The sequence below is a fragment of the Balaenoptera ricei genome, chromosome 10 (assembly GCF_028023285.1).
Source record: "Balaenoptera ricei isolate mBalRic1 chromosome 10, mBalRic1.hap2, whole genome shotgun sequence".
Lineage (NCBI taxonomy): Eukaryota > Metazoa > Chordata > Mammalia > Artiodactyla > Balaenopteridae > Balaenoptera > Balaenoptera ricei.
Window position 1 is genome coordinate 53,523,468 of NC_082648.1, and position 12,626 is coordinate 53,536,093.

The 12,626-nt window shown below is 41.5% G+C and overlaps 1 protein-coding gene across 2 annotated transcripts in view; it reads left to right on the forward strand.

Annotated features, from left to right (window-relative positions):
• The window catches only part of SRGAP1 (SLIT-ROBO Rho GTPase activating protein 1), a 274,898-nt gene that overhangs the window by 202,095 nt on the left and 60,177 nt on the right, over nucleotides 1-12,626 (forward strand). For both annotated transcript variants that reach the window (XM_059936404.1, XM_059936403.1), the window contains exons 9-10: nucleotides 8,187-8,384; nucleotides 8,828-8,912. In XM_059936404.1, coding sequence (XP_059792387.1) covers nucleotides 8,187-8,384; nucleotides 8,828-8,912 — 283 coding nt within the window. The remainder of the gene's footprint in view (nucleotides 1-8,186; nucleotides 8,385-8,827; nucleotides 8,913-12,626) is intronic.

Here is a 12,626-nt window from a genome sequence, read left to right on the forward strand (position 1 = left end):
TCACCTCTTGGTGGGAGTGGAGCCAAAAGACACAACCAAGCCAAAGCGCAGGAGAAGGAAGGGTTTGTTATTACTTGCAGCAAGTAAGGAGAATACCGGGCATCTTTCCCAAAGCAGTGACTCCCCAACAGCAAGAATTGGGGAAGTTTTCAGCTAACGGTACATGCATATTCCTGAAGAGGTTTGAGCAGAGGAGAATTCAGCATAGAATTGGGGGCAAAAGTCAACAGAGTCCAAGTTTAGTTGATTGAGGTCAGGAGGGTCAACATCCTCTTTCTGTCCTCCACCTGGGTGGGGGCCTTAGTTCCTGCAGAACTCAAAGATATTTTATTATGTATATCCCTTGAGGAGGAACTAGGGCTCTGCTTTATCACTGCCTATTGTTTGACTGCCTTTTCTCTGTTCCTGCATTCCTTTGTTCCCTTGAGATCCTTGGTTACTGAAACCTGTTCAAGGGCAAGCATTGTGGCCAGGCTTAGATCACAAAATGGCTTAGGCTAAAATGGCTTCTCTTATGTCAAGAAAGCCATCCATTCCTGGTTCTCTTTCTCCAGGGACCCCCTAACATATCTGCTTACATCTCTACCTAGGGTAGAAAAATCACATTTTCCCCCGTCACATTTCCCATAATACCAGTCGATGACTGTGGCAGAATCATATACATCATTGATCAAACCCTTAGGGGCAGTTGGTTTAAGAAGTGAAGCTTGATAACCACTTAATCATTATTGCTATGTCTGATGACTTCTGTGGCTTTAACTTCATTTTAACTTAAGTGTTTCTTACTTGTCTGAAACCTTCTACTGATGAGGTTGACAGTAAAAGCCCAAACAAAAGAAAACTGCCATTTATCCCTTAAATGATAGCATCATCTCGGCCAAAATTGAAAACAGGATCAACTATTTCTCACTGGAAATGCCTGTTTTTAGAAGCTGTGTGTGTGTGTATGTGTGTGCGTGTGTGTGTGCGCGTGTGTGTGTGTGTATTTTGTTTGTTTGTTTATTTCAAATAAGCCTTAACTCACTGAAGGGAGGGCCTTGATCCAGAAGAATACCAAACGGAATGAGGAGAGTTTCTAGAAAGTGTCTAAAAGTGATTGATGGGTTAGGGCATCCGGAAGAAAATGGCAGAGCTCAGGATGACTGTCAGCAAGGAAACCCCACGTTGTTGGTGTGTGCTGGGCATTTCTCTGGCGTCTTATCAATTTGGAAGGAGGATGACTTCAACTTCCACCATTCATTCAGTTCATTTTCACCACTCTCTTAAGAATCTGCTGTATTCCAGGCACTGTGCTAGTTAATAAGCTGTCCCTGACCTCAAGGTGCTCCCGCTGGAGATAGAAAACAGAGGCCCTCTAAACAGTGTGGTGTAGGTGCTGGTGAGAAATGGATTTGGGGTCATGCTCCTTAGACCACTCTTAGCAAAGGGTCCACCCAGAAGGGTCATTAAGTCAGAGTCCAGATGGGCTGCAGGAAAACAGGCTTTCTGAGACATGACTGAAGCAGAAATGTTGTTCAGAGAGCTCTAAGCAATGATGATGTTCTCTTCTTCGGATTAAGCTGTATCATTGCTGAGAATGAACTTTGTTCAGAAGTCAGGAGAGCCTGGTATTTGTAAACATCGCCTTAGATGCAAGTGTGTAGGTTACTAGTGTGAATTCCTCTGGAATGGTGACATGACCCTTCCCCAAAAGCCGGGGGAAGAGCAGCAAAAATTGGACTGTTTTTCTAAATCTGGCAAACACCTTACCCAGCAGTGACAGGGTCACTGGCACCTGTACCCCCCTGTTAAGGTACCAGGAGCAAGGGAAGTGCTCTGCTGCTGCTACTGCCTTCTGTGGCCTATGCTGGCAATAAGTTTCTGTACCCCTGGCTAATTAACTATGGCATTCATCCAGTTTATATGTGTGTGGTCTCTTTCTGCTAATTTTTAATACATCTGAAAGGATTCAGAGCTCTAACTGAAATACATACAAGGTCAGTGGTGGCAAGGAGGGAGTAGTTAAGTGGGGAGGGGAGGACAGGGCTAGGGATCACCTTCACAGATGGAATGATAAGTCTTAAAGGATGAATAGGCCTGCACCAGGTGCAAGGTACAAGGCACAGCGCCATGAAATAATGTGGTGTGTGTTAGGGGTTGAATTGTGTTCCCCCAAAATTCGTATGTTGAAGTCCTAACCATCAGTACTTCAGAATGTGACCTTATTTGAAGATAGGGTCTTCACAGAGGTAATCAAGTGAAAGTGAGGTCATTAGGGTGGGCCCTAACCAGTGTGACTGATGTCCTTATGTTAAGGGGAAAGTGGAACACAGAAACACAGAAGACAATATGAAGAGACAGAGAGAGAAGATGCCGACTGTCTATAAGCCGAAGAGGCAGGGCTAGAACAGCTCCTTCCATCACGGCCTCAGAAGGCACCAACCCTGGCCACACCTTGATCTCAGACTTCTAGCCTCCAAAACTATGAGGCAATAAATTTCTGTTGTTTAAGCCACACAGCATGTGGCACTTCGTTATGGCAGCCCTAGAAAACTAAATCAGTGTGTTTGGAGAAGGAAACTTCTTGTTTTCTCTAATAATTGTAATGTCCTGGGAGAAGAAAGGCAAAAGAGGCAGTCTACAGAAGGCCGCAGAAATCTCCTCTCAGAGTCCGGGCCACCTGGACACTCCTCCAGTACAGCATATTCTTTGGGTTTTTCATAATTCCTTATCATGTTTTTGGCCTCTCCTTCTACCAAACCCAACTGTGTTTCCTTGCTACTAATGGGGAGTCATTACAAGCCTCATATTAGCTGTTTCATATTTGCTTCATTATGTTCCCCCTTGTGACTTATTAACATGGCTTGTGTGTGTGTCAGAAGCTGGTGTTATTCTTCATCGGGAGTGTCCCATGGGATAATACATAGTCCCAGCCATTGTATCTGGTGGCTTCTGTCACATCCTTTATTCTTCCCGATAATTCCAAATTTAACCATGACACTCTTGTTTCTGAGAAGGAAGTTGAAAAAAAAGAAGAGCGATTGACAAGGAATCACATTCACTGTTGCTGGGTCCACAGTATGGGCCATAGTCTGTGGGCCTGTCACCAAGGACTTGGGTGGGTGTGGCACCTGCCAAGTCACTGGACAGGTCCCTGGTAGGCAGGACTGGCCCTGGACTGCAGCTGAGCATACCTAGATCTAAGTCACAGGTCTGCAGTAGGGTCCACACCCGGGACCAAGTTCTGCAGGCCTGCCTCTGGGGGCACAGATGGGCATGTCTCCCTCCTGGTCCCTGGGTGGGCAGGACTGCTTTTGGACTACTACCGAGAGGGACTGGATCCAACTTACAGGGCTGCTTCAAGAACCAAAGTTGGACAGAGTTTGGCAGGCCTGACTCTGGGAATACAAATGGGCTTGTCTCTTGTTGGGTCCCTCGGATGGGTACAACTGCTCATAGGCCATTGCTAAGAGGTATTAGAACCAAGTCACAGGGCCACTTCATTATCCACAGTTGGACTGAGGTTGGTGGGCCTGCCCCCAGGGCACAGATAGACGTGTCTTCAGCCTGGTTTCTGGTCAAGCAGAACTGCCCCCTGGACTCCAGCGGGGCTCATCTGGAGCCAGGGTACAGGACCACTTCAAGATCTGCAGTTGGACCGAGGTCGGCAGGTCTGCTTCTGGGAGCAAAGACAGGTGTGCCTCCCAGCAGGTCCCTGGGCAATAGCACTGCTCCCAGACCAGGGCTGAGAGGGACTGGAGCTGCATCATGGGCTACTACAGGGTCCAAATCTAGGACTAAGGTCAGCGGGCCTGTTACTTGGGACATTGGTGGGCGTGACTCCTCTTGGGTCCCTTGGCAAATAGTGCTGGTAGCAGGCCCAAGGCCAAACAGGACTGTAGCTGAGTCTACAAGCGGACAGGCTATTTCTGGGTCTGTAGCCAGGACCAAAGTTGGCAAGCCTGCTACCTGGGCATGGGCCAGTTTTCTCAAATTGGTCCTTGGCAGTTGTGGGCTCCATCAAGGTTTTACAAGCTCTTATCTGGATCCCGAAGCCCCCACAAATGCACTTTTGTCTGTGGATGGCTGCCAAATTGTTGTTGTGGGAGTGTATGAATAGGGGACCTCTAATTCTGCCATCTTACTGATGTCACCTACAGGATAGTGAGTCTTTTCATTCAGCCTATAGATATATAATCATGACTTTCTTAAAGTACTTATAATGTTATTTTAAAAATCATCTTTAATGTGTTTTTTTCCAGTGTCTATCCTTTGCATTTTGCATATCCTCAGGAATAATGACTAAATCTGTTTAATTTTTGCCTCCTTTTAAAATTTACTCCATCACATGACGACCTCTTTAAGCCTCTAAACTAGCACTGATTGCTATTGTTTCTTCCCTAAACAGTATTTTGTTGTTTTTAAAAAAAAAAAACAAAAAAACAATTGAACATATTTCTGCTTCCTGTAATGGTGGACTGAGTCTCTCAGCTGATTCTTGCACATTTCATTATCCAGGACAAGGTACATGGCCAAGCCTGAAACCCATGACATAGGGAACCATATGTTCCCAAAAGGAAGAACATCAAATATTTTGAACAGAAATAAAATCCAGTGATTCTGAACTATTAATGCCCCTAATGGCTTGGAAAAATAAACAAACATTCCCTCAGGATGATAACCTCACCCTAGACCTCAAATAACTCTACAAAAACTGTCCAGCAAAGATAACTAGGTACATAAGGAGAAAAGACAACATGAGTGATAGCCAGAATACATAACAGACAATAGAAATATACCCACAGGAACTAAATATTGGGATTACCAGAAAAAAACTGTAAAAGAGCTATTTACTGTGTTCAAGAAGATAAAAGCCAAGCTTAGATTTCAGCAGGGCACTGTTATAACCTATAAACAGTGAAATAACAGATTTGAAAATGAACCACACAGAAATTCTAGAGCTGAGAAATACAGTATCCCAAAGTAATAAATCAGGCATGGTTTTAACATCAGATTAGACACAGCTGAAGAGTGAATTATCAAAATGGAAGACAAATCTGAAGAAAGTAATCAAAATGCAGCATGGAAAAACAAAAGGATAGAAAATATGAAGAGAAAGGTAAGATACAGAGAACGCAGTGATTTTTAGCATACTAACTAAACTCCCAGAAAAAACTGATAGAAAGTAGAGACAATATTTGTAAAGATAATGGCTGAAATTTTATCAGAGCTTAAGAAAAGTATCACATAATTGAAGAAGTCCAAAAATATTCCAGGCAGAATATATTTTTAAAATCCTTACCTAGATACATTATAGTGAAACTGTAGAAAACTTTAAAACCAGCCAGAGAAAGAAAGCAGCATTCATTCAAAGTGTGATAGACTGATAGTAAACTTCTCATTCAACAGGAACTTGGAAGCCACAAGAAAGTACAGTGATGTTTTAAATGTACTGAAGGAAAATAACTGCCAACCAGGAAAAAATATCTTTCATAAATGAAGGTGAAATAGAAGACATTTTTAAATCAACAAAAGCAAAATTCACCACTAGAGGATTTGTGCTAAAAAGAATTTCTATGTAGAAAATAAATGTAGTTACCAAAGGGGAAGGGGAGGAATAAATTAGGAGTATGGGATTAACAGATACACACTACTGTATATAAAATAGATAAACAACAAGGATTTACTGTATAGCACAGGAAACTATTCAATATCTTGAAATAACCTATAATGGAAAAGAATCTGAAAAAGTATACATATTTGTGTGTGTGTGTGTGTGTGTGTGTGTGTATATATATATATATATATATATATATATACACACATATATATACACATATATATACATATATAGACAGAGAAAACTGAATCACTTTATTGTACACCTGAAACTAACATAATATTGTAAATCAACTATATTTTTAAAAGAAAGAATTTCTAAAGGGTGTTCTTAAAAATATAAGGCATAGAGATCAAAGAATTTAATAAATATATGGATAAAGCTAAATGAATACTGACTATATCATAATAATGTCTTGTATTTAAATGTATACAAATATTTACATATATAATACATCCTATTATAAAACATTACAAAAATAGCATGTAAGTCAGGAAAAGTAAATGGTTTTAAGGTGTTCTAAACTCTGTACATTGTCTGGGAAAAGGATAAAGCTATTGATTTACATTAGACTTTCATAAGCAAAGGTGGAGTACAACCTAATTGTGGAAGATAAATTTAAAAGCTCCTAGAAGATAACATAGAACAGTATCTTTATGACCATGAGATAGGAAAATATTCCTTAAATAGGACACAAAAGGCACTGATTGGGGCTTCCCTGGTGGCACAGTGGTTGAGGGTCTGCCTGCCAATGCAGGGGACACAGGTTCGAGCCCTGGTCTGGGAAGATGCCACATGCCGCGGAGCAACTGGGCCCGTGAGCCACAATTACTGAGCCTGCGCATCTGGAGCCTGTGCTCCGCAACAAGAGAGGCCGCGATAGTAAGAGGCCCGTGCACCGCGATGAAGAGTGGCCTCCGCTGCTTGCCACAACTGGAGAAAGCCCTCGCACAGAAACAAAGACCCAACACAGCCATAAATTAATTAATTAATTAATTAAATTTTTTTTTAAAGGCACTGATTATAAAGGCAAGGATTAGTAAATTGATTACATTAAAATTAGAGACTGTTCATCTAGACACTATAGAAAGAGTAAAAAACCAGAGCTCAGAGTGGGAAAAGATATTTGCAACACATATAACTAACAAAAGACTCATATACGTATTACAAATCTGTAAAGAGAAAGGCTCATCACCCAATAGAAGATTGAGCAAGAGGTTTAACAGACTGTTTCCAAGAGAGAAAATCTAAATTGCCTTCAACATATGATAATGTGCTCAATCTCAACCATCAGAGAAATACATATTAAAACCATAGTGAGATACCATTACACACCCAACACAGTGGGTTAAATTTTTAGGTGATTTTTTTTTTTTTCTTTTTTGGCCGTGCCACATGACTTGCGGGATCTTAGTTCCCCGACCAGGGATCAAACCTGGGCCCACGGCAATGAGAGCACGTAGTCCTAACCACTGGACCGCCAGGGAATTCCCAATGGTTTAAATTTTAAAACTGACAATACCAATTGTTGTGGATGTGAAGTAATAGGAATTCTCCTGTGTTGGTGGGAATACATATTAGAACGATAATTTTAGAAAACAGTCTGGAATACCCAATAAGCAGCAATTCAGCATATTGCTGAATTGGTCAGTTATTGGAGAAGGTATATTGGAGAAGGTCAGTTACCTGACATAGTTGGGGAGATGACCTGGATTATATGTTGTGTTATGTATGTATTCCATGAAGAGTGTGAACTGTGAATTTGTGCTGGAAGAAGCAGAGAACACTGTATGTTTAGATTTGGCTTTATCTTATACTCAAGTATCTTATACTCAAGTATGTGTGGCCCAACAAAAATGTGTTCATAGCAGTATTGTTCATAGTGGCCCAAAACCAGAAATAAGTCATCTATCAACAGTAAAAGGGATGAATTATGATGTATTCTTACAATGAACATTCAGTAGTGAAATACTGTACTCACAAGAAATGAATAAATCTTACTACATAAAGTTGAGCAAAAGAAACAAAACAAAAATAATATATGCTGTAAGAATCCATTTATTTATATAAAGTATTTTAAAAGGGCAAAACTAATATATGAGGTTAGAAATCAGGATAGTAGCTACCTCTGGGGAGCAGAAAAGTGTGTGTGGTGACTGAGAGAAGCACAGGGTACTCATAATGTGCTATATTTCTTGATCTGAGTGGTAGTCACATGAGCGTGTTCAGTTGGTGATAATTCATAAAGCTATACACTTATGGTTTGCGCATTTTTCTGTATGTAATTTCACTTCAGTTTGAAAGGTCCTTTAAAACAGAAAATGTAATTGAGAGAGTACTCAGTGATACATGAGATTTACAGGAACTCAAATATAAAGTGATATCCTCCTTAGGATAATTCTGAAGAAAGCCTCTCCTTATATTGGTGACATGGGGTGTTGTTTACCTGTCTCTCTCCCCTAATAGACTCTGAACTTTGGTGGGGGCAGGGCCTGTGCCCCCATCTCTACCTGACAGAGCAGTTTCTCACTGTTTGCGGGATTCACGAAATAAGGTACTAACGTGAGAAATGCGCTCCTGTTCCCAGGTTAAGAAAACGACTGAGGCCACCTTGCAGACGATACAAGATATGGTGACCATCGAGGACTACGATGTTTCTGAATGCTTCCAGCACAGTCGCTCCACAGAGTCTGTGAAGTCTACTGTCTCTGAAACCTACCTGAGTAAGCCCAGTATCGCCAAGAGAAGAGCCAACCAGCAGGAGACCGAGCAGTTCTACTTCATGGTATGCCTGCTGCTTCCCCAGCCCCTCTTGGGGCTCAGATCTGGGGACCCCAAGCACTGTTTCTGGAGTTGCATCAGAATCACCTGGGGTTCTTTACTAAGATCAGAGTTTCCAGTTCAGTAGGTCTGGGATACAGTTTAGGAGGTAGTACTGATATGCGGACAAATTTAAAGAGGCCTGCTCTGAAACAGAACTTTTAGATTATTTAATGAACATACGTGTCACCAGGAGAGCTTGTTAAAATGCAGGTTCTGATTCCAGTAGGTCTGGGGAGGGAGGCACCTGAGAGTCCACGTCTCTAATAGGCTGATGCCACAACACTTTGCATAGCAAGGTTCTCTGATCTAAAAGACAAAAGTGGCGGGATTTTAGATATCCTATGGGAAGTTCCTGGACACTGAATAATTTTTTAAGAAGTTAAAAACATATCTTTGCTTTTGCAGAAACTCAGAGAATACTTGGAGGGTAGTAATCTCATCACAAAACTTCAAGCCAAGCATGACTTGTTGCAGAGAACCCTTGGAGAAGGTCAGTTACCTGACATAGTTGGGGAGATGACCTGGATTATATGTTGTGTTATGTATGTATTCCATGAAGAGTATGAACTGTGAATTTGTGCTGGAAGAAGCAGAGAACACTGTATGTTTAGATTTGGCTTTATCTGTGTAAGAATCAAGTTCTCCCTGGAACTGTTTTCTTTATGAGCTTGATGCTAACCAGAACAGGGAAATCTAGCCAACACAGAGCTCCAGAGGAAGGGTCTTCAGAGCACAGTGGGAAGAGAGAAGTCAGAAGGAGCCGCACCTGTTCCCACTTGCTGACCCCACGCACCCCCAGTCACTTCTTCCTTTCCTTCTTGGACTTCCCCACCCTTCCAGCCCCACCCCTTTTGTTTAAACGGACTAGTATTTGTTGTCCCATCTAATGCCTTTTTGGACTCTAGAAACCAGCTAAACCGGTTTGGATGATTTTTTTTTTCTTTCAGTAGGCATTGGTTTTAGTTGAGAAGCAAACGAATTCTATTAAGCATATTGCTGTATCTAATGGTACCAAAAATAACAGTAGCTACCACTAACACAAGGCTCTCTCTGTGCCAGGCATTGGTCTGAGCTGTATATATAACTGGGCACTATTAATTTTCCCATTTTTACAGATGGGAAAACTGAGGAGGAAAAAAAGGATTAAAGTAAAGGGTACAGTGTAGATGTTATTGCTTCCCTTTTCATCTTCATGAGATTTAAAAGGGAAGAAAAAACACAAATGAAGTTCCTGTCATAAGTACCTCATAATCTGTAATACATTTAATTATCTTTTATTCACACTAGATCTTGCTGGAAGTTATAAAAAAAATGAAAGAGAATACAGATGGGAGAGGGAAATCAGGGGACTGAGTTGTGTAAATAACTCGGGCCAAAAAGAGTTTGCTCCCTTGACCTAAACTCTTACCTCCTACCATTTTAGAACCTTCCTTAGCCATAAAGCACGGTTTCCATCACCTTATCTCCTGGTTTCCTCCAAGGGACCATTATTCTCTGGGAATGTCCACATGGAGAAAGATCATCATAACCTGAAACTCTGTGTATTGCAGTTAGGATGCCAGACTCTAAGATAAAAGGCCAATTTCACTTAGAAAAAAAACAAATTACATTTAAAGTGCTAAGAACTGTCTTAAAAAATAAAATAACCAAATACAATATGTGAACCTTCATTAGACTGTGAATCAAAACGCAAAAGTTACAAAAGGCGTTTTAGGGACAACTGGGGAAATTTAAATATAAACTGTATATTATATGCTATTATTTAGTGAATTTTTAATTTTCCTAGATATGATAATGGTATTATGGTTATGAAGGAGAACATTCTTATTCTTAAGGAATGCTTGCTGAGTGTCATAATGTCTGCAGCTTACTTTCAAATGGTTCAGGAGAAAAGATATATATAAGAGAGGGAGGGGCTTCCCTGGTGGCACAGTGGTTGAGAATCTGCCTGCCAATGCAGGGGACACGGGTTCGAGCCCTGGTCTGGGAAGACCCCACATGCCGCGGAGCCACTGGGCCCGTGAGCCACAACTACTGCGCCTGCGCGTCTGGAGCCTGTGCTCCGCAACAAGAGAGGCCGCGATAGTGAGAGGCCCGCGCACCGCGATGAAGAGTGGCCCCCGCTTGCCACAACTAGAGAAAGCCCTCGCACAGAAACGAAGACCCGACACAGCCATAAATAAATAAATTTAAAAAAAAAAAAAAAAAGGGAGAGAGAAGGAAATAAAGCCATTATGGCAGAATGTTAACAGTTGGGAAATCTAAGTGAAGGGCGTAGGAATGTTCCCTGTACTAGTCTTTCAATTCTTCTGTAACAGAAGTTTGAACCTTAAAAAAAAAGAAAAAAAAAAGCCCTTTTTTTTTTTCTTTGAATAGTTGTCTTACATTAGCAATTATGTCCTCTTTTTTCTTTGTTCTCCTCATGATATCATGTAAAGTCTTTTTTTCTTTTTTCCACTTTTCACAAATGCCTGATATTGCAGTGATGCCCCAAGGTTTGTTGCCAGTCCCAAAGCATAAATAATCTTCAGTGCAGATGAGTACTTAACAGGCACAAAGTCCTTCCCTACAGGACTGGAGACACCATTTAAGAAATTGTGAGTTGGAGGAAATTAAGTAGTGGGTGAATTCATTCTTGGCACTGCATGTAGACACGTGTTAATACTCCTGGGATCACATTCTGAAACTTTTATGGTACTCATTTCTATGTAGATTCCCTTATGTCTCCTGGAGAGAAAGCCCCACCGGTTGATATTATTTTACATGCCATTTTGGCTAGGGCTCTATTTCAGCCAGTTTGCTGAATCCATACGCCAGATTCTGTCTTCAGCTGCTGAACTGTGTAAAGCTGTATCGTACTTTGTGAGCTCCATGCCAGGATGTCTTCATCTTGTAATTACTTGCAATGGTTTCCGGTGTCCTAGCGACACCAGCTTGTTCACGTGTACCAGGCGTTCGCTGGACTGGATTTATTCTGCGCAAGAAACTGGATGGTTCTCACCCAGTGCCGGCAGACCCACTGGCTGCAGACCTCTCTGCTCCCCAGCCCTGCCCCCCGCACAGGCTTGGCAGCACACAGTTGTGCTGCATGGGCTTGATGCTGGCGGCTTTGCCCAGAGACAAGCGGAGCATGGGGGCCGTGCCCCACCTTTTAGCTCGGCCATGGTGAGCCCTTTGGCTTTCCATGCAAGCCCTGTTCACATTAATAGGCTTACACCAAAGGAGAGCAGGCAAGTTAATGGCACCTGTTCCACAGTGAGATTATCCAATGGTGAGCCCTTAAGAAGGGATCCAACTCTGGATTTGGCCAACTAAGGTTAGTAGCACAGGATTAAACAACGTGTTTGGGGACAGTCCTGAATTTTTATGTAGAAATCACATCTCTGAGTTATACTAGGCTCATTGCTACAAAAACTGCCTTCGTAGTAAAAGAAATAGAGCCTAACTCAGGGATTTAGCAGTTGATCGTACACAGCTGAAACTGTAACTACAGACATGTGTTTGGCTTGTCTTGCTGCTCAGTTTTGGCAGGCTACCAGTGGCCCAGTAAGTCCTTTGATTTACAGCATTGCAAAGCAACTAGATGGGGCTCTTAAAGTGGCACTGTCAAAATTCAGAATTCCAAATCTTTGAAAACAACTGAAATAGAAAGAAACACATAATGAGTTAAGACCAAAATCGTCATCATCATCTTCTTCATCCTTCAGCAGCACCATTATATCATTTTGTGATGTCTTTGTTTTTAAATTGGAGATGTTCAGTCGAACACGGTAAATGAGCTATATGTCTATAAAACTGAGGCACTGAAATTCTTTTTCTTTTCTATTTTAGTAATGAGCCTTGGTGTTCACATTGGCTTCTTTGAGTGCAGCATTTGGAGTTAAGGGGGTATAAATATCAGTGTAATTTTTGCTGAACATAGAAAATCTAACACTGGAAGTTGAGTTCCATGTTATATTGTTTCTAGACCCAGGCATAAGGTTTCTGACAAAGGAATTGAATAGATGATCCTCACTTAATCCTTTGTCTGTCTTTGAGTAAGAGTACAAATATACTTTCAAAAGAGAAGCTGATTGTGAATAATTATGTTTTTTGGAAAAGCACTGCAGCTAGATGGTATTTTTAAGGAAGAAAAAGGGCTGGAAAGTAACACCAGGAGTCCATATCAGTCATTCGTTAGGGACAAAATCTAGGGTGCTTCATT